Consider the following 27,193-nt stretch of genomic DNA (forward strand, 5'->3'; position numbering starts at 1 on the left):
GAATAAAAATGAGAAAACAAATTGCAATTTCTGATAGCTGACCTCTGAGTCTTAGGCATGCATACACAGACCTCCTATTATCTTCCAGGATGTAAGAATCATCGCCTTAAACTTGATTTTAACAACTAAACAAAAAGTTATACTTGGTTGCTTAGGTGTTACAGAGCAACTGAGAAAAGAACAGATTAAAACACAGAAATTGTATCTCTGGAATACAGCTTAAGATGCAGTGTGTGGGGGGGTGGGGGGTGCGGGAAGGGGGGCACATTGACTTAACATAGACAAGTTTAACCAAACAACAAAACAAAGAAAATAACCTGATTGTGACTAAATAGACGTTTCCCTGTCTACTTACAATCTGAGTTTCAAGATCCAGTCCATTTCCATGCCCAGTATTCTTTATGGCATGGTAGTTCTGCCTGGTTCAATTCATTTTCTCCCAACTCTTGGCTTTAAAACTCACACAAAGAAAAACAGCAGGCAGGTATATCTTTCCATTCAAATCTCAACACCTTTTCCCATCTGCTCCCTGCCAATACCCTCTAAATACCTGCCAACACCCTTTAGTCACCGAATGCTGGCCAGCACTATTCCTACCCATCACAGTTCTCCATCCAAAATATACTAGGTGCCTTAATTCCATACCATTAGAAATAACTACCTAGTACAGATTGAACCTCTCTTGTCCCTGACTCTGGTCCAGCAACACTGCTGGATCAGAGAGAACCTGGACCAGAGAGTTTGGTGGCTACAAGTAGTCCTGGAACAATGGAGCCGTAGCAGCCTCCGGCCAGGGGAGCTCCAACAGCCCCAGGATAAGGGAGCACTGGCACCTCAGGCAGCGGAAATACAGCATCCCTGGCAGCACCAGTGCTCTGGAGCCATGGAAGCTCCTGTGGCCTCTAGACAGCAGAGCCCTGTTGACTTTGGGGAGCTGAGCCCCGATTGCCACAGCACTCCCAATGTCCCAAGGCATGTTCGTATTATAAGTTGTATTTTTCATAACAAAAATGAACTGTTATGTTCACTAGAATTAGATTTCAGAAACATGTGTACCTAATTAACTAATATTGGATTTTTGTGTGTGTGTGTTTTCTTTCTTGCATTAGTATCTGAAGTCCATGTGCTACAAAATATTTCTTCAGATATTTTACCGGAGCATTCTCTGCCTTCTGCTTGCCCTGTCCCTTCTGATCCATTCATCTCATCAGGTGATAGCATACAGGCAGCTGTTCAAACAGTCAACTGTGTTTTAAACCCCGCTGTTGTTAAAGAACAGGTAAACACTGTATTTTTTATTACACGAAGTTGATGTGTATTATTCTTTGGCATTATCTTTTTTTCTGATGATAAAATTAGAGATTTTTTTCTCAAGTTGACTCTTGAGTAGATTCTACCATTTGACTTACAGAACAAAGATTTCAGTTACCTGCCTGTGAATATTAACTGTGAAGATGAGTATTTTTGAATCCTTTGAGATGGCAGAATATAATTACGTTACAAAGTAATGAAGGTTTTGCATGTATATTTCAGATAACACTGTACTTTATATCCACATTAAAATGCTTATCAACCTCAAAATAGTAATTTCAATACAATAATGCTCTTTTTCTATAATGATTTTTAAAGTAATATGTGAACTTATGGTTCCTAATTAAGCTATGAATATTAAAATGTGGTCAGTTTTCAGCACATATGTAAGTGCTTTGCTTAACTGGGACCATAATGCTGAAATGCATGACGCATTTGCAGCAACATACCTTGGAAACTGCTAAATTGCTGATAGATACCAAAAAATTCAAAAGTAATCATTACTTAAAATTGTCTTTTCTAGCATCCTTAGAATTAGATGATCACCATAAGATTGATGAGCCCCCTCTCTCAAAATGAAAAGTATCTTACTCCCCAAGTGTTCCCACCAACTTCAGTGTGGTTACTCGCTCTGTAAAATACAATCCAAAGTGAATTAGGCGCTAACCATCTGGTTGTTGGTAAATTTTAAATTTAATGTTATTTCAGAAGCAAATGTTTCCGTGTGAGCCCTTCAGACACAGGTCTGCTAACCACCATGGCTGTGTCTACACTGGCATGAATTTCCGGAAATGTTTAAAACGGAATATTATTCCGTTCTCATTTTTTTCCGGAAAAGGAGCATCTACATTGGCAGGCTGCTTTTCCGGAAAAGCCCTTTTTCCGGAAAAGCGTATGTGGCCAATGTAGACGCGCTTTTCCGGAAAAGAGCCCCGATCGCCATTTTCGCGATCGGGGCTTTTTTCTGGAAAAGACTACTGGGCTGTCTACACTGGCCCTTTTCCGGAACAGTGTTCCGGAATAAGGACTTATGCCCGAGTGGGAGCAGAATAGTTTTTCCAGAATAGCGGCTGATTTTGTACAGTAGAGCATCGTTGCTTTTCCGGAAATTCAAGGGCCAGTGTAGACAGCTCGCAGCTTATTCCGGAAAAGCGGCTGATTTTCCGGAATAAGTGGCCCAGTGTAGACACAGTCGATATGTATATGTTATGACAAACTGACATTTAACTTCTATTGAAAGTAAAGTTTACATATCTCTTTTATGAAAATATTTCAAAATATGGTCTCATCTCATATTATTTATTACTTTGTCTCTCCTATGAATTTAGGTTCAGTTATCAACTAGTTCTTCCTTGGATACCTCTATTCCTTCTTTGAGTTCAACAGAAGGAAAACCTTCAGAAAATTCAACCATCCCTGTGAGTGACTCTGAGAAGCAGGGGATAAATGGGTCAAAGAAGCATCTTCAAACAATAATTAAAAGTCTAGAGATTGAACTCAAAGTTGCTGATGAAGAAAAATACAGAATTAAAAAGGTATGGCTGCTCTTAAATGCATGCAAAACTTAATTATAGCAGGAGCTGGCAGTGGTTACACATAGTTCAGGTGCTTAATAGTTTCTGTTATGAGACCTTATTTTCAGTTGGTTACAACTTTTCCAAACTTGAGCTGTTCATGCTTAAATTTTCCATGTTGGGGTCTGCCTCAGGCTGTGCTGCTTCTTTTTTTGTTCTTTAATTTAAGCAGCAAGCGGTTCAACTTGTTCTGAGAATTTGATTAGGAAAAGGTGGTGTCTTTCCAGTGTGAAAACATTTACAGTCATTTTGTTGAGATGCTTTAGCACCTCTTACTCTAGAACATAAGAACATAATAACAGCCATACTGGATCACACTAATGGTCCATCTAGCCCAGTATCCTGTCTGTCAACAATGGCCAATGCCAGATGCCCCAGAGGGAGTGAATACAACAGGTAATCATCATGTAATCCCTCTCCTGTCATCCATTTCCAGACAAACAGAGGCTAGGGACACCATTCCTATCCATGCTGGCTAGTAGCCATTGATGGATCTAACCTCCATTTATCTAGCTCTTTTTTGAGTCCTGTTAAACTGCTAGTCTTCACAACATCTTTTGGCAAGGAGTTCCACGGGTGGTGCGCTGTGTGAAGAAAAACTTTTTTGTTTGTTTTAAACCTGCTACCTATTAATTTCATTTGGCGACCCCTATTTCTTATATTATGGGAACAAGTAAATAACTTTTCTTTATTCATTTTTTCCACACTGGTCATGATTTTATAGACCTCTATTATACCCCTCCTCCCCCAGCCTCCTCTTTTCTAAGCTGCAAAGTACAAGTCTTTTTAATCTCTCTTCATATGGGACCGGTTTCAAACCCCTAATCATTTTTAGTGCCCTTTTCTGAACCTTTTCCAATTTCAATATATCTTTTTTTGAGGTGAGGCAACCACATATGTATGTAATATTCAAGATATGGGTGTACAATGGTTTTATATAGATTTATAAAATATTTTCTGTCTTATTTTCTTTCCTTTTTAAAATTATTCCTTACGTTCTGTTTGCTTTTTTGACTGCCACTGCACATTTAATGGATGTTTTCAGAGAACTATCTACAATGACTCCAAGATCTCTCTCTCGAGTAGTTGTAGCCAAATTAGTCCCCATCATATTGTGTATATATAGTTGGGATTATGTTTTTCAGTGTCCATTACTTTACATTTATCAACATTATATTTCATTTGCCATTTTGTTGCCCAGTCTCTTAGTTTGGTTAGATCTATTTGAAGCTCTTCACAGTCTGCTTTGGTCTTAACTATCTAGAGCAGTTCAGTATCATCTGCAAATTTTGCCACCTCACTGTTTGCCCTATTCTCCAGATCATTTATAAATAAGTTGAATAGGATTTGTCCCAGGCAGACCCTTGGGAGACACCACTAGTTACCTCTCTCCATCTGAACATTTACCATTTATTTCTACCCTTTGTTTCCTGTCTTTTTTTAACAAGTTATCAATCCATTAGAGGACATCCCCTCTTATCCCATGACAACTTACTTTACTTAAGACCCTTTGGTGAGGGACCTTGTCAAAAAGCTTTCTGGGAATAACTACACTACATCCACTGGATCCCTCTTGTCCACATGTTTGTTGACCTTCCCTCCCCCCAAAGAACTCTAGTATATTGGTTAGGCATGATTTACGTTTACAGAAATCATGTTGACTTTTCCCTAACAAATTATGTTCATCTATGTGTCTGACTATTTTATTCTTTACTACAGTCTTAACTAATTTGTCTGGTATTGAGATGTTAAACTTAGTGGTCTTTAATTGCTAGGATCATTTCTAGAACTCCTTTCAAATATTGGCATCACATTAGCTATCTTTCAGTCATTAGGTACAGACGCTGATTTAAAGGCTAGGTTACAAACCACAATTAGTAATTGCACAGTTTCCCATTTAAGTTATTTGAGAACTCTTGGGTGAATGCCATCTGGTCCTGGTGACTTATTATTGTTAAGTTTATCAATTCGTTCCAAAACCTCCTCTAATGACAGCTCAATCTGGGGACAGGTCCTCAGATTTGTCACCTAAAACAGGGACTTGATATTTTGAAACTGGAATTGCCCTGGGTTCAGATAGGAGCCTTTTGCTGTCTCTGTAGAAATCATGTTCAGTACAGGTTGGACCTCTCTGGTCCGGCAGCCTCGGGATCTGACCAGTTCCAAATGAGGGAATTTGCCGGATCGGGGAAGTCTCCTGTTGTTGGACCCTCACTCCACTAGCTGCCCTCACTGGGTTACCAGGCTGCTGCAGCCTTAGCAGCCTGAATTGTCACATCCCCAGCCCCGGCCCCGCTTTGCTACCATGGCTACCGTGTCCCCAACCCTGCTTCTGGAGTTGCCATCGCTCTGGCCCCAGTCCTGGTCCCGTCCCAGCCCTGCCAGGCTCTGAGCTGCCAGCCCTCTTACCACTGGAGCTCCCAGCCAGACCACGGATGTTGCCAAATGAGAGAGTCCTGGTTTTGGGAAGTCCAACCTGTACAACTTTTGTAAGAGACTGGCAGTTCAATTTACATGTAATCTGAAGAATTTAATTAAAAACCAGTTCCCCTCCGTGGGAGGGGACAGGAACACAGCAGCGGTGTTCCACCTTCAAAATGTACAAGAGAGCTTTCTGGGGCTCTTGAACATTCAAAAGCAGAAGCCCACATGGTGCTTGGGTCCATCGGGGGACTCTAAGTCTGCCGCTGACCCCAGGTTTCATGTGGTATTTCAATCTTTGAAATGCACGGAAGCCTCTGCTGGGGCTTGTGTACGTTGCAAAGGTCGAATGTCATGCGGCACTTCCTCCTTTGAAATCTAACAAGAGCTGGACAGGCGCTTGCTACGTTTCAAAGCGGAAGTGCTCTTATCGACTAATTGAATAGTCAATGGAAATTCCATCGACTATTTGATTAATCTAATTTTAACATCTCTAACTACTACTGAACATGTTCTTGTTCATTTTTGGGAGGTGCTTAATGTGACCTGCAAGTCTCTGCATCAATTGGCAGAGGGGGGCATAAAGGGTACAGGGAATCCCAAGTCTGTGACATGTATGCTAATTTGCCTGAGTGGCATTTGGAGTCTTATGAGATCTGAAATATAGTCTGTTTTTTAGCCAGTGTCCTAAAACCATCAGAAATATAGTTAGCATGGAATAATTTCCTGAAGACTGTACCCACATTTATGAGAAATTTTGTGCAACTTTTTCTATTGTTAGGAGTTAGAAGATTTGATGGAAAGGCATTGTGTCCTACAAACAGATTTCTTGAAAGAAAAGGAAAGTGAATTCATCTCACATCAAGATCACTACAAAAAGCTTCAGGTAATTCTGCTTCTTTTTCTCTCATTGTCCTTCTTTCAAAGATCACGTGTAGTGTATATTTTATATTCCATAAATCTTATATGTACGTGTCCAGGGGCCTGATCAAAGTTCTGTGAGAGAATTTTGATTTATTTTTATGGCCTTTGGATCAGGCCTGATATTCTGTACTGGTAGGGGGATAGTTTTAATGACCTCACTTCTTTGAACTTAAATGGGTGTACTGGATCAGCTACACCCTAATTTACAATTCTAAGTAAACCCACCTTACCAGAGACTGGAAGAATATTATGTTCCATTTTTGTGTGTGTGTGTGTGTGTGTGTGTGTGTGTGTGTGTGTGTGTGTGTGTGTGTGTTATAGCTATTTGATTTCACATATTATCGCGTGTCTATGAATGATTATGTTTAAAGAAGTTAGCTGACTTAAATAGAAACTAGAATAGTTTGAGCTTTGTGTCAGAATCATGTTGATAAAAAATAAGTGCAATTGGGTAATTGTTAGAAAACAGAATAAAAATAATTTTCATCATATCATCAGCATTAAGCCATTGCAATAGATAAATGTCCAAATCCCCTTACACCAGCAAGAAAAGTTAATCTTTCATTTAAAAAGTTTTCAATATAATTTAGTTACTTTAGAAGAGATTTAAAAAACAAAAGCCTTTCAAAAAATTTTCATGATGCTCCAACATGACTTGACTTTTGACATTCCTAAATGTCAATTGTGTTATGTTGTTTTCCATTGTATTTAAGGTTGGCTGCAATAAAATATATCCTTCATCAGGTAGGATTGAATTCTTGACTGCTCTACCTTCAAGCCTTATGGTGATTTTTTTTTTTTAACCTTTCAGTGCAACCAGCCTACTTAAGTCAGGAATATTTGCATAATGACAGAACTCATTAAACTGGGTCAATTTGCTAACTACATTTTAAAAATAAAGTTTGCTTAAAATCCTTTCTTACTTACAAAGTCATAGTTTATATTGATTATAGGGTTAATCACTACACTGTTCATAAACCCAGACATCTGAATTACTAGGTTTAGTTTTCTAATACTTTGAGAGAGGCTTTCCTTTGATGCATGAATAGTGTTTAGGAAAAGGCTCAGGCTGACAAAAATTGGAGTGTCCATGTGGTACTTTTTCACTGAGTCTGATTCTATGGCTTTCAAGAATGCCAAATGAAAAGGTCAGAGCCTTTATCTTACTTTGAAAAAAGACTCATGTACTTCCTCTTTCCCTCTTCTGTTGTCTTGAGGGTATAGTCTGAATGAAATCTGAAAAGAGAATTGAGTCATACTTTTAGGAGTGGACAGCTAAAATTACTTCCATGAAATTTAAGTATTGGATTCTTTCTGTTAGTACAGCTATTAATGCCGGTTCCTTTTGTCTTCCTCCTTTGGCTTCTTAGCACTTAAGTCAACACCTGTGGCCACACACTAAGTAAACTTGGCCACTGCAAAGTACAGATGTCCAGCTTGCCAACAATTCTTTTTCCAGCAGAAACAGCTGGTTATTAGACTGTTGACTTGTGTAGCTTAAGAACAGACTGTATCAGAGACTATATAATATCCTTGGGAGATTCAGACTAAGCCTATAATGACTGATCCTGTCTTCCCAAACCGTAGTTTTCATATTTACCTCCTCTTATATGAAGTTTGTTTATTCTAATGCAGAAGTGGGGAACGTAAGGCCCGTGTGCCAAATCTGACCCATGAGGCTCCCACCCCCGGCATTGGGGAGCCCACACTGGCGCTCCACCTTCCCTGCCACCTTACACAGGACTGGAGCACACAAAATCTACTCGCGCTTTGGTGTAAGAGGGAGTGCCTTTCTCCTCTGTTGAAAGCCAAGTTAGTGAGGTGTTTTTTTTTTCTTCTCACTTGTGTGCAGCCCCCAACTGATTTTCTGTGGCTCCCAACCCAAAAAAGGTTCCCCACCCCATTGTAATATTTGAATATAATAGATAATGCAAGCATATCTCAGGATCCTTAGAGAAGGTTATTTTATAGAAATGCGTTGTTTTAGATGACCGTATATAGTTGTTTTATAAACATACATTATCTCACCTATACCTCAGTGCCTTTCTTACACTGAATACTGCCACCCACAATCCCATATGGTATTTATAAAAAAAATAGTGTATTCAATATTTGTAACATAAAGAATCCTCAAGATGATTCCATTTATCTTCAGTGGAGAACTAGTGATGGACAAAGTTGTTGGGAAGTGATAGATTGAAACTGCAGACCAAACTTTGAAACAATGTAAAATATGTAATATTTATATAATAGTTTAGCCCAGGACATGTTTGGACAAGCAGACTGTCACTTTACTGCCAGCAGCTACCTGTGCCTGAGACCACATACATGAGCATTGAGAGATACATCATATAAATTCAAAGAATAAATAAAAGATAAGTCTCTTGTTTTACAAGGCATGCAGGTAAATCAAAGAAGTGTAATATCTTCTGTCTTATATCTTCTGTCTTAACACAGTAGATCATTTAAACAACCTTAATGATGATATTCCTTTTGAACGGAAGGAATTTATAAGTTTTCACCATTCTAGTTCTTTTTTCTGGTAGCAGTTGTCTGCCGTCCAGGTCTCTGAGATCTGTGCTTTTACAGTCTTCTATTTTTAGTTTTCCATAAAAAAACAAAACAGTTCTACGTATCGTCCAATCCACTGCTAACATATACTCTGCAGAATATGTGATTCAAGATATTGTACTCCTTTCTTCCCTTATATATCTTTCAATCTGGAAAGAATTACTTTTGTTTCTGTGCCATAGTTGTATTCAAATACAATTTCATGACTATGTGTTCTAGTAAGGTATGTCTACACAGCAGCGTTATTTCAAAATCACTGGTGTTATTCTGAAATAACATAGTGTGCTTCTACACTAGAAGCCTTTATTTCAAAATAATGTTGCGCTGAAGGACTTCTTACTCTTATTCATGGTAACTCTCATTTTACAAGCAGTAAGGGAAGTCAAAGGGAGAGTATTCTTCCTTCGATTTCCTGCTATTTAGACAGCACCAAAAGCCGAAATATCTGTTTTAAATTAAACTCCACTGAAGTTGATGTAGCTGAAGTTGTGTAGCTTATTCTGACTTTAGCCCTGTTGTGGAGACTTACCCTAAATGGATTAGTGTGTGTGTGTGTTGCTGGGATAAAAGCCATTTAGGGCTTCTATGATCCCTCAGAGAATTGCCCCTCCCCAACTACGAAGCCGGTTAGTCTTCTCATGAACACATAAATATGAAGAAGCTGAGATGAAGTTTATAATGTTGAACCATAGAAATATTTATTTGGGATAGCTAGAACTACAGTTCAGAAATTGTATGCTTTAATACCAGCATTTGACTTAACAGATGATAATGCAGTGCTGTACTATCTGTAAAAGAGGGAAATAAATGTTTTTCAGACAGGTGTTTCTCTAAAAAGTCAAATGTGAGCAGAGCATGTGGTATTCTCACATCCTTAATGTTCTTTCCACATATTTCAAAACAACCATAAAAGAGCAGAGCAGAACATTCATAAATTGAATGGACGAATTGCTTTTAATTGATATTATATACTTTATCCAATATTAAATGTAAATTTATGGTTGAGATTTCACACACACAAGCTAGTAACTTCAGTTATGATTTCCACTTGAATATTTGTAATATTTAAAGATATGGCTCAACATATTGTAAGTTCAACTTCTTTGCATATGAAGTGTGTCCAGGTTACAATTGCTGTGGGGACTGTAGCTTTGAGTTTCCTGACTTTTCTGTATGCAACTTCTCACCATAAAATTGCACTAATGCAGTTTTATCCATATCATTTCCTTAGTTACTCAAAGAGAAAGAAAACTAGCAGGTGCCAATATTTGTGCCTGATTTTCTGATCAAACAGTCACCTGTGTATTCATCTCAAATGTCTCATGCTCTGTGTTTGTGCCCCTGAATGCCCTGTGTTGGACCTTTTCTAATGACTTTATGGATACACATATCTGCCTTTGCAAACAAAAATGTTTGGAGAAAATAAAACTATGACATATTTTGAATTGATATATTGTAGAACTGAATACTAACTAGAACTGAATACTAACTAAGTTTTCCAGCTCTGCATTCTGTGGTAAGCAGCTATGTCTAATAAGGATAGGTATTACAGTGATACTGAAGGAAACAGTACTTTATTAATAGGTGACAGTCACATATTAAAAGCACAATAGACAGGCAACATTTAATTTGAGAGAGAAAAAGTTGCATTTTATGTATTATTGTAAAACTATATTCCAAAACTCTGAAGTGGAAACAAATCCTTTTAATGCATTCTTTGATATGACTTCTTATGTTTGGTCTTTTGCAAACAACATTATGATCGTTGACTAAAATCTGGATAGTTATTATGCTTTTTTTTAAAAAACATTTTACCACACGTACTTATTTAAAGTGATGTAGCTTCTCTGTTGGAAAATTCTACTTGCAACAATACAAATTGTCTCCATTACCAAATCTTTTAGAAGTTGAGTAGTTCCCTCTTCCCACCCAGAAAAATACAATTCATGTGGGATGATGTTTCCTTTTAAACACAATTTCAAGATTTTTCTTTTGGCAGCCTGCTTAAAAAAAAATTAAAAACAATGCATATTTTTGTTTTTGAAACCCCTGACCCAACCTTGTTCTCGTTTTTTTTCTCCTTTTGTTTAGGGAATGTCTTTGCAACTTACTTACTTCCAAAGTTGATTTCATTCTGCTTGTTTGTTAACATTATTCCAATTGCGGTAATAGTCATGAGCAAAAATGATTTCACTTTGATAACATTCAGGATGAAAATCTATTGTTTTTCCTCTTTGTGTGAATTGTGTAAAATGGAGGGTCATCAGAGGTCAGATAGACAGCATGATCTCATATTGTTTTATAGGTATAAGACTAAAATGAAACTGATGCTACAGAGACACACATTTTCAATGCAACATATAATGAGTGTTTGAGTTACACAAGATCCATTATCATTAATGGGGCTTGTATCTAATTTCCTGGGTATTTAACAAAAGATTTAATGTAAATTAGGATTGAAGTGGGCGACAACTTCTAGGAATACTGTTTTACTAGATGTTAAAGGACAAGAATGCCCGTTAAACTCTCTGATGATGCCCGTTACCCACAAAAGCTCGCTAGGTGCTACAGAACTACTGGTTACATTTTCTCAATTCTGATCATAGAGCATATAAAACTGCGAGAAAAGAAATATATAATTGAAAATAATTAACTCTGAATTTTTTGGTGAGGGTCATGCCTGTATAATCTTTGAGGCATATTGATTTGCTTTTGTTTTTACTCTGATCAGTATCACTTAGTTATGCCATTTATGGCTGAATTTCTAAATTGTATTTTTTAAAGGAATTAAACAATGCAACTATTTTCTGGATTTGTTAAATCAATCATATGATTCTAATCTGACCTGTTGGGAATGATATGCAAAGCATTTCAAACAGAATATCTTTCAGTATGCAGTTAGGGAATGTTCATGACACTCTACTTCAGGAGATAATTCACTTGTACTGTTAAATGTATGGCTAAGACCCCCTGCCAGTAGGCTTGTACTGTTGTTTTATTGTTATTTTTTTTCTACTTGTTCAGGAGTATAATCAATTTTATGTTTTCAAATATTATTTGTTTGCTGAATGAGTCTTCCAGGGAATTTTTTTATATGCTTATGCACCATATGTCCTTTTAATATTTAGCTCTGGGGAAGTATCTGATCCAAAGAAAGACACCTGTAATGTGGTGTTCAGTCTTTTCTTTTATCTAAAACTATAGGGATATTTAATTTCATATTTAGTCCATTTAGCATTGGAAGCAGATATGTACATAAAAATACAAAAATATAATTCTGGGTATGCAATAAGTATTGTAATAGGTACAGTGCCAAAATCACACACAAGTTTAATATTTTGTTTATGAAACTAACTAGTTGGGAACAACCTGTACATTAGAGAAGTCTCTGTCATGCGCATCTGGTTATGTGGTGAGGCTGTCCCTTAGGTAATTCTAATTTATTTATTTGTTGATGGATTTTATAGTTTTTCCCCTCAGATAAACAGATTTTCACTGGAGAAATTTTGAAGATGTGATGATAAATAATGAGACTTAATAAGCATGTGTTTTTACTTCCCAGCAGAGTAGAACTGGTATGGTGTTGTGGTTTTTATCATATACTCATGACATTTTATTTTCTTTATAGATTCAAAATTTAGGATGCCCTGATCTTTGGTTACTATATGGCTTATGTTGAATGAAGATAATTAAAAATGACATGGTCACTTGTCTAACATATAAATCTTATTGTACCTGTAGGCACCTGAAACACTAGTGAGCTGTAGCCTATGAAGTGTTAATAAAAAAGCTGAGGAAAAATTAACATTTTTTTTAGGATTTCCATTTCCTCATGTAATGCAAGGCAAACCAAACCATGCATTTCTCAACATACTCACTTTTTAAAACTGTGAGACAAAACTCTGAGTTCCTCTGTGAAGGTTTTATTGTGGATTTGCAAGAGGCATAAGGGATCTGTCGAAAAAGGCTTTCTTTCTCAACAGATGCCACGCTAGACTGCTGCTTTTTGCTGACAAAGTGCTGAGTTGGCAAAATCCGGTGGCTATTTTTATGCAAATTAGGCACAGAAGATTTAAATGCCTGCCTCATTTGCAATGTTGACCTGCCTAATCTGCAACAGAGGGATGCAGTCTCGACATACTCTTATGTAGTGGCCAATTGCGGAAGAATTTGTATCTGGTAGGGATGGTGAGGCCTGCATTCTCCCCCCCGCCCCTCTTTCCTTTTTCCCTATATCTGATGAACCAGAAGCAAGTCTTTGGGAACATACACCACTTAAGACAAGCATTGTTGCCAGTGTAGCAAGAACAAGTATGGAGATGAGGGTAAAGGGCAAGAACGCATAAACAATTCTGTTTACCCTAACATACTGATCACGTAAACAGGGCCAAAGAACAAGAAGATCCAGATCAGAACCAGATAGATAACTAACAGCTAAGCCCTACATCAGCATAATAAGTAAACCCTGGAAATGTCCAAACTGCCAAACAAGGCAGGAAAACTGTATTTAAGGCTGCCTCAGAGCCTAACAAATCGGACTTCACCGATGGGCTTTGGGTACCGGTGCCTCGGAAGCTGAAACAACCTACCACTTCATCTGCAGCCTACCCAGAGTCCCAGGCTTGCAGGAAGGGACGTAAGATATGCCGCGTCTTTGTTATATTGTTCTTCCATTTATGGGGCACAGCTGTTAGCTGTCAAGAAATAAACTGTTTGTGTTTGACAGATACCTGTGTAGCATACTTTGTACTTTCGGAACCCAGTGTCGGACCTGAGACTTACTTTTGCTGACTACACCTTAATGCACACTGTCACAGCATTCATTCCCTATGTACATTCACGAAATATTTGTAAAACAACTTGAAAAAAATGAGTAGTCATGTGGCACCTAAGAGATTAACAAAAATATGTGTATAGTATCATGAGCTTTCATGGGCAAAACCCACTTCTTCAGATGAGATGATTCTTTTTTTGGTTACTTATCAAGTCCACTGCTTAAGAGCACAGAAAATCTTAGACCAGAATTGTGATATCCTCTGCATTTAGATCCACCAGTTGGCTGCATAGCCATCAACACATATATTCCGTGAATTGTATGGATTGATAATCTAATCTTAGGCAGTACTAAATCCTTTGTTTTGGCAGAAGTCTTGTCAATGCTGTAGTTTTGAAGGTAAGATAGAGGAGATAATTGGATACTATATGCCTTGTTTTAGATGTGCCACCGTTATGAAAATCCCATTGTCTTGAATCTGTGAATCTGAACACAAAATAGGACAATATATCTGGGCTTAACTGAAAATGTCCTTTCTGCAAGTAGTAAAATCCACAGAAGTCCTTTTTTGAGCCAAAAGAATCATCCAGCAGAGATGAAAATGGACCTCCAAGGATGGTGGGTTATGGTGTTTAGGTGGAATTTAGCATGACTAATGCTTCCCCCAAACTCTAAATCAGGGGTGGGGTATATCAGGCCTGGGGGGGGGGGGGGCCAGATGCAGCCCTTGGCTTACCTGGATACAGCTCCCAAAGCTCAGCCCCTCCCCACCAGCACTGGGAAGCCTATGCTGGTGCTTCAGCCCCCCTGCTGCAACCTGGGGAATGGAGTATACAAAATCTATTAGGCTGGGCCCCCCTAGACTCTGGTGTGCGAGGGGAATGTGGAGAGTGTCTTTCTCCTCAGTCAGGGGCCACAGTGAGGGTTTTTTTCTGCTTCTCGCTTGTGTGTAGTCCCCAACTGAGTTTTCTGTGTGTCAGTGGCCCCCAATCCAAAAAATGTTCACCACTTTGCTATAAATAGACTGAAATACCAATTGTTAATATTTTCTGGACCTTATTTTTCAAAGAAAAGACATTTATAAGCATGGATAACATTTTGTGTTCTGTCAGTCTAATCTTCGTGTAAGAGTGGTTCTTTTCCGAATCTCTTAAAAAGATACAGAAAAAAAAGAGTACCTATAATTTTATAGCTGGTATATCAAAATCAGTTTAGGCCATGGGGATCTGTCTATACTGTAGCACCAATTTGTTTTACAGTTGATTCAGCTGATTTTCAAACACAAACCAGAATTTTGTAGGAAAATTTTTCATATTGTAAGCCAGACTGGAGAGCTGGTGAAATGTACAGCTGACAAATAACGTGATTCTTTGAGTGCTTACTCATGTCTATTCAACATAGGTGTGTGTGCTCACCACATGCACTGGTGCCTGAAGATTTTCCCTAAGCAATACCCATTGGTGCAGGGGTCTCAGTGCCTCCTTAGAGTGGTGTGCATATGCTGCGCTATGTGGGGCTCTCCTCAGCCGCTCCCTCCTCAGTTCCTTTTGGCCACCAGTGAGGGAGCTAGGAACAGTGTAGTCCAACGGTTAGTTGTAGTTAGTTTTCCTTATTGTGTTGTAGATAGTTATCTTTCCTAGTGAAGTACCTGTAAATAGTTCTAACAACACTTCATTTGTTCCAGTTGGAGACTTACCCTGGCAATTGGGCATTCCCTACTTCCAGGACTTCAAAGCCTGCACTGCGTGCCAGCTTGTGCCACCTGCCTCTGGCCTAAGCCAATCAGCGATCCACATGTGAACTGCCTTTGCTCTCTGAGAGAAGGGCACGTCAGGCAAGTGCTTGTGGCAGAGCTCTGATTGTGCTTGTGGGTCCTGTGCTTCTGGCAGATAGTGTTCAGTCTCAGAGGCTTGCTGTGACCCTCTATATCGGGGGAGGGCAATAATTTTTAAAGGGGGCCACTTCACAGATTTCAGAAGTGTCCGAGGGCTGACCCAGAAGGTGTGGGGAATTGGGCTGAAGGGGCAGGGCCTTGGGTGGAAGGGGCAGTCCATGTGCTGTAAAAAGATGCCAATATGTGTTTTACCCCACAGAGTAATTACATTTTAATAATAGTTAACTGCATATAGCATTATCTAAAGATTATCAGAGAAGGCAAAACTTGTAAAATTTGTAATAATAACACTAACATTTTGAGAACACTTGTAACATTTGTAATAACAACAACACTAACGCTAAACTTCTAGTTACATCAGTGGTGGTCAGTATCCAACCTGCAAAGCGGACACTGTTCACCAGGGTTAGACCCGGCAGGCCACCAATGCTTTATTTACATGCACTTCCATTGGTACAGCTGCTTGAACCTCCCATTCACTGTGGAGCACCATCTCCAGCCAATGGGCGCTGCTTGAATTGGGACACCACCTCCTACAGCTCACATGGACTAGGAATGGTGATCCACAGTCAACAGGAGCATTAAATGGCCATATCTGCAGAGGCACATCTTAATTATTGCTCACCTGAGTTTAATGCAACTTACATGTGTTAAATTTAAATATCAAAGAAAAATGCAACTCAGTGTGAAGAAAAGTCTATGCTGGGCACTAACAAGGAAGGTAAAGTCAGGTGTCATTTCTGATGTTGCAATGCGGAGCACTACTGCACGGTGGTCATCAGTGAAAGAAGATCTGTTCTTAGATTTATTGAATTTCATCACAGAAAATGTCTGCTCGCAGATGTAACTAGATTCGAACAATACAAGCATCTTTTGAGCATGAGCCTTGACCTTGGGAAAGCTTTGTTCATTGAGAGATGCATAAAATTCCAGAAGTGGTATTGATTTGAATTGCTCTGCAAGCAAGGCATCACTCTGTAAGTCAATAAACTCAATTTGGAGGTCGCTTAGAGCACTGTCTACCACATATGCGAAAGCAGAGGAGAACAAAGCTATGCCCCCCACTTCTAACCTATTGCCTGTAAGCTGCCTGGCAGGAACAAGCCCTTTGAATAGAAGTAGTTGAAAGGGCTCATGCCTCCGGGCAGCTTCCAGGCAACTGGTCAGTGGGGCAGAGCTGTGAGCTCTTTTCAATTGCTTCTGTTTAAAAGGCTTGCGCCTGCCAGGTGACTGCCAGGCAGTGTAGCCACCCAGCAGGCGAGCCCTTTAAATAGAAGCAGTTGAAAGGACTCGCATCTCTGGCTTCCTAACAACTCGTTAGAGGCAGGGGGAGCTGTGAGCCCTTTTAAGTGCTTTTATTTAAAGGGCTGGTGCCTTCCCTGTGCCTGAGAGGCACCCCGTTGCCTAGCAGCCCAGGGAACACAAGAGCCCTTTAAATAGAAACAGCTGAAAGGGATCACAGTCCAGCAAGGCACTAGAGGCAGGGGGAGCTGCGAGCTCACTCAGCTGTTTCTATTTAAAGGGCTGGTGCCTTCCCCAGGGCTGCTAGACTACATGTTGCCTAACAGCCTGGGGAACAGGAGAGCCCTTTAAATACAAACAGCTCAAAGAGATCCTGCATCTCGGGCAATGCACTAGAGGCATGGGGAGCTGCAAGCCCTTTCAGGTGTTCCTATTTAAAGGGCTTGTGCCTTCCCTGCAGGTGCTAGGCAAGGCACAAGCCATTTAAATAGAAAGTTTGAAGGCTCTTGCCCCTCTCCTGTTCTGATCCAAAGAACTAGGGAGCAGGGCCTGAAATTGCCTCGCAGGCCAGATCAAAGCCCTAGGTGGGCCAGATCCGGCCCACTGAGAGGCTTTTGCCCACCTTTGCTCTACATGGCCTTCTCTTATTCTAGAGACAAGGGTCACAGCCTACTGAACCTCCAGCCCAGTCATCGTCCCTGGCACTGGAGGTTCAAGTCCCCTCCATGCCGGACGCCTTGCACAGGATATTATGACCATGCTGGTATTGCCACACTCAGCACTTGTTCGACCTCAGCATAGAGGAAAGCCACATCGAGTACCACACAGTCCTGCTTGCCTTCCCAATCATAGAGAAGAGAATGTCTTAGCCAGCAAACTCAGAGAGAGATTGACCTGGGCAAGACACAAGATCTTCAAGATCGCCAATTTTGGCGCACAGAGCTATGGAGGTGTGCACTCCCTCGACATTGGCAGCATCAAAGGGAAAAATTGATCCCTTTGTTATGCTCATAAGAAGTACACCGGATCTTTTTCAGGGGGATAAGGCAACATGCCACATTTATTGACAATATAAGAGCATGCGTGCACGCACACACGCGCACACACACACACCCACCCACCTCTCCTGATGGAATAATTACCAGTGTGTTCCTTAGCCCAACCTATAGGCCAGATAGGTCAGGTGCGAGGTAAGAGCCGTGTTCATGTCAGTCCGGACTGATGCCCCTCCTGGTCTTGATCTTAGCAGGACAGAACCTGAAGAATCATACAAGACTTTCATTCCATATAAGTGTGCATTTTTACCTTGTCAGGCCTTAATCAGTCATTCACAATCAGTCCTACTACGACTTGGGAAGAAGTTGTTCTCACAGTCATCTGATATCAGTATGCTGATGATCCCTCAGGGGTGTTGTCTTTCTGGTGAAAGTTGTGATTGGTTCTCAATCAAGGGGTGCTTGCCTCTAGCTTCAGTGTTCGTCAGTCTGCCAGGGTAGTTTGCATCTTCTGAGTAATTTCACTTATTTGATAATTATTTGGTGCTTCAGCCCTTCCTCTGACCATTTGAGCTTACAGTGGGCTTCACACTTATCTTTCCTAAAACATTCTCTCTCTCATTCACACAAACAATACATTTACAGAATTGCAGTATGGAACAAAGGGTACTTCTAGTCAAAGTTACAAAGTCTTTTAAAATTAAACTTCTTTCTGTTTACTACAAGGCCTTATCTAACATTAACATCACTATGTATTACAGTATTCCATCCCTTTACTTTAACATGCTAACATCAAACAAAGCTGGAGCTAAGTTAAAGCTGCCTGGCCCTGTGTGAGGCCTACATCTTGTATTTAAGTTTAATCCAATCCTTTTGCTATAACATATATTTATTACTACTGACTTATTAGTTACAAAATTCCATTCCCATGCTGCACCCTTACTTGCTGCACCACTCGAGGTCCTTGTGGCCTGGGCACCACTCACCACACCGGAGGTACTCACACCTTACCAGTTTTGCTCAGCCTTGTGGCACTGATGCTCACCTCAATACCATCGGTTGCCACACCCAACGAGACAGTCCATGGAGCTCCGGAGTTCCCGATGGGTCGCACACCCTTCACGGTTACTGAGGTCACTGTAATAGGCGTAGTCTTCCCCAGATTCCGGTACCGAGGCTCATGAATGAGGCGGAACTTGAAGTACCATTGGTACCATGCTCACTATTATTCAGCGCTGATGGAATGCCACACTCCAGATATTCGCTATTCTCCTCGACGCAAATCTCACAGAAATCTCCCAGATTCAGTGAGGACGAGGAGGAACAGTCCAAGGGACGAAATGGAGTCCCTCCACTGGTGGGAGTGCAAAACCAGCAAATGCGGACATGGCAGATGACACAGTGGATGGCTTCACCAATCCCACCACCGTGGGCATATTGGGATCCTTGGGCACCTTATAGAACCCAATAATTCCAAAACAATATACCAGTCCCAGAGACACAGTCAGCTGACATGAACACTTGGAGGAGTACTGGCTGGGACCAAACTGACCATGACAGTGAATCGTCCATGGAGGAGGCCATCCGGGATTCCTCTATCCCACACAACACCTCCTACTCCAGAACTGAAGAACACTGTCTCCCCACGTCACCACTGAAAGGGGACAACTACAGGAAGTTCCAAGATTTGTTCAGGAGGGTGGCGGACACACTTGCCATAAAACTCTCCGATGTCACACAGAGCAAACACAAAGTTACCAGCATACTCAGTTTACCTCAATATTGCAGGATGGCTTTACTGATGAATGAAGCATTGATGGATCCTGCCAAGGCCATTTGGAAGACCCTGCCATCGGTGCCTCCAACATCAAAAAAGTTACGCAAGAAATATTACGTCTCCTCTTCTGAGGTCGAATTCCTATTCTCTCACTCTGCCTCGAATTCACTCGTGGTCGAAGCAGCTAACCAGAGGGGTGGTCAACAACAACAGTACCCCAGGACACCTGGTCATGATAAAGAGATTAAAAGGCTGGACATGATGGGGAAGAAGGCAGACTCATCAGCCTCCTTCCAGCTAAAAATCGCAAATTATGTGGCTCTATTCACCAAATACTCTCATAACACATTTGAATTATTCAATCTTTTTATTCAATAAATACCAGAGGATATATAAGAGCAATTTGAATTAAATATCAGAGAGGGTTCACTGATCTCTCAAACAGCTTTACAGGCAACTTTAGATGCTGCTGACAGCCATCAGGTCCATGGCATCTGTGGTAGTAATGAGACTGATGTCATGGCTGCAGCTGTCAGGGTTCTCCAGGGAGGTTCAAGCGAACATTGAAGACCTTCCATTCGAAGGGGACAATCTCTTTGCAGAGGCAACAAACTTAGCACTCCGTACAGTAAAGGATTCTGTACATTAGGAATACAGCCTCCTGGAGTCAAGCGAAAACAATACAAACAGTATAACTACAACCAAACGTTCAGAGCGCCAGGGTACATGCAACAACAAAGGTCTGTCATGTATGCTTAGCAGCTCTTTAAAATTAATTCTATAGCAAAAGCACGGACAGCTATGTTTAAGAGGAAGTACCCTAACCACAGACTACATGAATTGTCTTTTTGCTGTTAAGAAGGAGTGTATTAGGAAATGTGTTAGGAAACATGATAATTTAGGATAAGCAGTAAAATTTGTAAGAGTAAAAATCCTCATCTGAGTCTCTGGCTCTTGAGTAACATACCAAATTTGGTGTAAGTAGAAAAAATTCCTTGTATCTAATTACAAGAGCTTCATCTCATTCGCTAGCTCTTGAGTAACACACCAAATTTGGTGTGTTACTCAAGAGCTAAGTAGAAAAATTTCTTTGCATCTACTTACAAGATCCTCAGCTAATTCGCTAGCCCTTAAGAGAAAAAAATTATTTGCATCTCAAATTAACTAGAGAATTGAATGGACAATGAGAGATCAGGCCATAAATAACCTGCAGTAATGATTGCGGGTACCTCATCATCTACAACTCATTCTGGAAACTGAACTCACATGCTGCTCTCTGATGACAAGAGGCAGGAGGTCCATACAGAGGCAGGCATCATAACAACATTCGTCGTCCTCTACTTGGCCAGTAGAGAGATGCTGCTACACCTGATCGGGTGAGTCAAAAAACTTAACAAAAAAGTAAAAAAATCTAACAAAAAAAGTAAAAAAAAAAAAAATCAAGAAAAACAAAATAATATTGATAAGCTATAAGATCAAGGATCCTCATAGTTGCAGTTCTTTTAAAAAATTAATCTAGAAGAAATTAAAAAACTAGATAATGAGTTAGCTGACATCACTAAGTATCCTTGTAATCATGCTAGCAGAAACAATTTGCTTTTTGTATTTTTCTTTTTTATTCATTTTCTTTTAATTCTTAGCTGTTATCTTTTAACTTTGTTATTCATTAAGTGGCAACATCAATAAAATTATGCTCATTTATTAAAACACAAATTGGTACTTGATCTAAATTTATTGACGACTTCCCAGTTAAGCAAGGGGGCAGACCAGAGTTCTGCACAGTCCTAGTGAACCCAAGGGAAGGGAGCGGTTTGCTTAATTGCGACCACTCACGGCAAGGTCCTACAAAAACAGGATGTGCATGCGACAAAACCGTCGCAGACAACCAAACGAACAATCATCCACTCAGACATCCATTTTACGTCCTCAGATTTGAGGAGTTGGTCGAGGGTACGACAGCCCCCGATCTCCCAGGGAAGGAAAATCCAAGCAATCGAACATTCGGAAATAGACTCGCTGCATAGTACCCGGCATGGACAACCTGGAAATAATACAAACTGGATATTTCATACCGTTCACACCAACACTTCCCTTTCCCCATCAGATGTACTGGAATATAGCCTTCACCTACAGGCACAAGAATATCACTTAGTTCTATCCACATGCATTTAGCTGCTCTATCCAACATTCACCCACCCATACCAGGGTACTCCGTGTTCTCCCACCCTTGTGTTAAGAGATTCCAGAAAGGCATATGGAATCTCTACCTACCACGTTGTCAGCCGACGGTCAGGGCAGTGTGTGTGTGTGTGCTTCCAAGAAAAGGTTTAACGTCCGTGTCTTTACTGCTAGGGCCGGGGTCCCATCGCAGAGGGTAGCCAGCAGGCCAACAGACGCCCCGTTATATAGGAAGAGCTTATTACACCTTAGATTTTAGCTGCTAGAACACAAAGTTCCTTTGCAGCGGGCAGCCTGGGGAAGGCTGAAAAGTGCCCCAACGGATCTGTCACCTGGGAGTGACACAGATCCAAATGCCCAAGCTCTCCCTATGTCTGTCCCTTTATGACCGGCTGAAGTTCTTTTAAATTGTGCTTGGTTCTATTACAGCAACTGAAGGAGTCAGGTTAAAGCTTAAACAGTTACAGGTTTATTAAAAGACTTATAAAAGCATATGGTTACAATGGCTATTGCTCTATTTCTTAAATGCTAGCAAATATATATATATAGGTCTTAAAAATGATCACAGGAAAAAGGTAAAGATAGAAAATAGAAATAATGGTACCAAGTGACAGCTTAATCTTTAAAGAGCTCTAACAGTATGTATATATATACTTAAGCAAAGGACCACATCCAGGTACAATTTTTACCCCTTTCTGTGCCTCTCAACTCCAGCGTGTCAGGCCAGGGCCGGTCTCTCAATTCCTAGGAAAGACGAATACGAGGTGGGCGTCCCCTTCGAACCTCGGGAGATCAAACACCTAACCCGACCAGCAGATAGATGATAGATTGACACTCAAAGCAAGTGTGCTGCTGGACTCATCTTTATACCCCTGGGGGCCCGTATTCTCTTTCTTATCTTAAGAGGCCAAACTTTACTGGTCTTTTTTGTGGCGCCAGTTCTTACAAGCAGATTACAAGTTAATTTACACTTGTAAGAGAGGAAGATAGCTAAATTAGGACTGCCGGATGTTCTTGTTGGGCGGGAGATTCCTCCCCCCGCGGACAGTTGTGTGTTCGTATCAATATGGGTTAAGTCAAGGGCACGATGTACAGCCTCTTAGTTTGACCACCCTCTTATCTCTGCTTACTGTTGGTCATGGTCACTGAGCCAGCATATCTAAACCTCTTGCTCCAAGGTTTTCAAAGAATATGCTGTTTTCCTGCTCTTATGTGTCCTGCATGGTTTCAAGCAGACAAAGATGGATGTAAAATGGGGGTTCACATCTGGCTACACACGTAGAGATCCAGTGCCATCATGGGATCTGAACCTTGTGCTCAACTCAATCATGAGATGACCATTCGTACCACTTGGGATTTGCTTACTACTCTACCTATCAATGAAAGTGGCCTTTCTTGTGGCAATAACATCGGCCAGGAGAGTGGGAGAGATAGCGGCACTCATGGTGGATCTACCGTACACTGTATTCCACAAGGACAAGATTGCGCTTAAAACCCACCCAAAATTTCTTCTCAAGATAACGAACTGATATACCTACCCATGTTCTTCCTGAAGCCACATAAGGACAGCAACCAGGCAATGCTGCACACACTGGATGAACGCAGAGTGTTAGCCTTTTATCTGGGACGCACAAAAGACTTCCGAACAACACCTAGACAGGTCCAGTGGTCAACTGGTCTCCAAACAATGAATATCCAAATGGATTTCTACATGCATACGGTTGGCTTACTCCCAGAAAAACAGCCGCCAACAGCTATCTGGGCGCACTCCACAAGAGCAGGGTCTACCACGACGGCATTCCTCAACGGTCTTCCAGTAGATAATGTTCACAAAGCTGCAACATGGGCCTTGGCCAATACCTTTGCACAACATTACGCTATTCAGTCATTTCAGGACACGGGCACTAGATTTGGATGTGCCGTACTGTCCAACATCCAATCCTGCATCATGGAGCGCTCACCTCCAAGCAGAAATACTGCTGTGTAGTCACCTAAGTGGAGCACCCACAGGGACCCTCGAAGAAGAAGGGAAGGTTACTCATGCAGTAACTGGATTTCTTTGAGATGCGTCCCTGTGGGTGCTCCACACCCACCCTCCTCCTCTTTGCTCCAGGCTAATACAGTCCAGCATAGAATAGGGACGGAAGGAAGAGTCGCTGGTGCGTGCCTAACTGTCATGCTGAGTTATTGCGCAATAGTGCAGCACGTGCCGGCGGCTTGGAGACTGCTAGCAAAGATCTCCGGGCTGTATGCACAGCAGTGCTGACACACCTAAGTGTAGTACCCACGGGGACACATCTGAAAGAACACCTGTTACTGCACGAAGTGAGTAACCTTCCCTTTGGATTCTCCGAGTTTGTTTTTATACTAACTTTGCCCTTTCTTATCAGCCTGGAAAGTCATTCCCTTGGACTGTTGAATCTTAACCACCATCCACTAAGAGTACACCCTCCAGCTCTCCTCCACTATGCTCTCCCACCCAACTTCCCTGTTCCTCTTCAGGGACCCTTGTCAGAAGCACCTACTCTAGCAGGAGTTGTCTCAGTTCCTGCAAGTGGGAGCAGTAAAATGGTTACCCCCTTTCTTGGATTCGAGGACCGGGGCTTCTCGTCCCACTAATTTTTACTTCCCAAGGACAAGGAGGTCTGAACATATATTTCATCTCTCTCAAGTTCTGGATGGCCTCCCTAGCCTCCATCATCCCCAACCTGAATCCCCGGTACTGGTATTTTCCCCTCAACCTCAAAGACACATACTTCTTTGAGGGACATAAGCCTTTCCTGTGGTTCAAGGTAGTCCTGAATTACTACCTTGTGGTCCTGCCTTTTGGTCTGTCCAAGGCTCCCAGGATCTTTACCAAATGTATATCTCTTGTAGCAGCATACTTCAAGTGTCAAAGTGTGCAGGTGTATCCTTATGTGTACAACTGGCTTGTCAGGGATCCCAGGAGGCTCAAGGTCCAGCATGATGTAGAGTTCCTGCCAGACATGTGTTGCTGCCTCGGTCTCCTGGTAAACGAGAAGAAATCATTCTTTTTCAAGTAGTGTCCCCATGTGTGCTTCACTATAGGTGTTGACTCACCCCAGCGCTGCAGTTTGGAATTTTGCTTAGCAGTAGCCGGTTGGGCCATGAATGCACATATGGCATCTTGTACCATTTGCGCCCATTGCTTAGCGTGTGTGACCCCACCCCTCTTCAGTTTCTCCATTACTGTCCTCAGCTGCAGATGGAACTCCGCTGTTCTCCTCAGAGAATTACCTCAGATTTTCATGTTAGTTAGTCATTAGTTCCACTTATAACCTTGTTAGAGTTAGTTAGATTAGTTCTAATAGTATTCTTATCATTTAAAAAAAAAAAGAGGAGACCAGAGCACCATGGCTCAGCTGTGACAGAATTAAAAAAAAAAAAAAGGGAAAGAGAAGGGGAGCAAAGTACCCTTACAACGACAACAATGCTGGGCTCTCCCAGTTTTAAAAAATGTGATACATGCTGAGAGGCTATGCTGGTCTCTGATGGCCACTCATCCCGATGCCAGACACCAAGATCACCGACACCTACCATTGCTGGACCGACACCAGCAATGTGTCTGTGCCTAAACTCCGGCACCAACTAAGACAAAGGAGCTGGAAAGACCTACCTCCACGGCCCCAATCGGCACCGGCGAAAGCCCGCACCAAGACAGATTGCATCCACATATCTCCTAGCCCAGAACCAACCTTCTCGTCAGCACCGCTATCGCCATCTTTGGGGCCACATTCGCCAGCACCGATTCATGGACCCTCAATCCTCTGCATTGTCACGTGTCCCTGGTGCTGGCACCACTGCATGCCAGATCCTCTAGGCAGCTTTCTCCATATCCACTCCTGTCATCCAGGGGGTCAATTAGGTTACAGAGATCCCCCGTTCACTCAATCCGGAGTGTAGTGCAGGAGCATATGAGCATCTCTTCCTCCAGACACTCCTTGCTCATTAGGTCATACTATGACAGATACAGGTACTCTTGGTCATACCATCATCCATCCCCCTGGAGAATTGAATGGGGCTATGCTATAAGACACTTCTGTCACTAGTTACCATGTTGCAGGCATTCAGTTTCACGTACCATTCTTCTGCTCCTCCCACACCACTCCATATGCAACCACAGCCTTCCCCACAATCTCACGTCCCACAAACAACCAATCATCCATAGACGGAGGAAGGTCAGATCATAGAGGATGGGGAAGCCCATCATCCAGATATGTTTCCCCACAGACCAGTCATCATTGTTGCTGGATGAAGCTATGCTTCCCCTGGCGATGATTTGAAGCAGTTCCAGGAACTGTTCAAGAGGATAGCTACAACTCAGTAGATACAACTTTCAGGGTTAAGGAGAAGCAACACTGCCTCCTCAAAAACCTACAGGCAACTCAAAAAGCAAAGATAGTGCTTCCAGTAGATGAGGCCTTATTGGAACCTACAGATGAAATATGGCAGATGGCTGCATCTGCAACTCCCACTAGCAAAAGTGCAGATAAGAAATACTTTGTCCCTTCCAAACGATTGGACTTCCTATTTACACATCCTCAACCTAATTCACTGGTAGTGGATGCAGCACAGCAACGTTCAAGAGTCCCACAATACAAAAATACACCACAGGACAATGAGTCAAAGCATATGGACATATTTGGAAGGAAAGTTTACTTCTCCTCTACATTACTGCTCTGTGTAGCCAATTAAGTTGCTCTGCTTTCAAACCATGATTTCAACAATTATTCTAGATTGACAGACTTAATGGAAAACTTCCTAACAATAAGAAGCCTATACTGAAGTTGATCATAAAGTATGCTTACACAACTGCCCGAACATTTCTCCAAATATCGATGGATGTGGAAGACACCACGGCTAGTTCCACAGGAATATCTATAGTCATGCGTTGAGCTTCCTGGCTCTCATCCTCTGGGGTGCCTTAATTGCTTCAGGGGAAGGTCGAGGACCTCCCTTTTGATAAGGAGAAACTATTCGCTGTCAGAACAGACAATCTTTCATTCAAGTAAGGACTCTCAAGTCATGCTCTGAACAGTCAGGATCTACACCCTACCAGTTAGATGGAGATCCTACATTCTTTACTATTCCTACCATTGCCAAAAAGACTTCTCTTATGCTAGAATCCAACAAAGGTCCTTTGTCCAGAGCTGACCTAGACTCCATACCCAGAAGAGGAGGCAGTAGAACAGCCGCTCACCTGCATCCCAAAATAACAAGCAGCAGGTTTGAGATATTGGTTGGGGGCCTGCCTGATCTCTCCCACATCCACCATTAGAATCACTGAGCTATTTTTTTACCATCGTTTCACCCGTTCTACCATTGTTGGGCTGCCATCACAACAGATCAATGGGTTTTAGAAATAATTATTTCCAGTTATTCCATCCCATTTATTTCAGGGATCACTCTCATGAAGATCTTCTGAGTCTAGAGATACACTTGGCTTCTTGAAATCGGCGGTATCTTCGTTATCCATTTTTCGTTTCTCTTGCACCTTACCTCTTAGTTTGA

The 27,193-nt window shown here is 41.4% G+C and overlaps 1 protein-coding gene across 12 annotated transcripts in view; it reads left to right on the forward strand.

Annotated features, from left to right (window-relative positions):
- The window catches only part of CCDC91 (coiled-coil domain containing 91), a 519,220-nt gene that overhangs the window by 83,314 nt on the left and 408,713 nt on the right, over window positions 1–27,193 (forward strand). For all 12 annotated transcript variants that reach the window (XM_075901356.1, XM_075901340.1, XM_075901312.1 and 9 more), the window contains 3 exons: window positions 1,110–1,279; window positions 2,640–2,846; window positions 6,088–6,192. In XM_075901356.1, coding sequence (XP_075757471.1) covers window positions 1,110–1,279; window positions 2,640–2,846; window positions 6,088–6,192 — 482 coding nt within the window. The remainder of the gene's footprint in view (window positions 1–1,109; window positions 1,280–2,639; window positions 2,847–6,087; window positions 6,193–27,193) is intronic.

The sequence above is a fragment of the Pelodiscus sinensis genome, chromosome 1 (genome assembly GCF_049634645.1).
Source record: "Pelodiscus sinensis isolate JC-2024 chromosome 1, ASM4963464v1, whole genome shotgun sequence".
Lineage (NCBI taxonomy): Eukaryota > Metazoa > Chordata > Testudines > Trionychidae > Pelodiscus > Pelodiscus sinensis.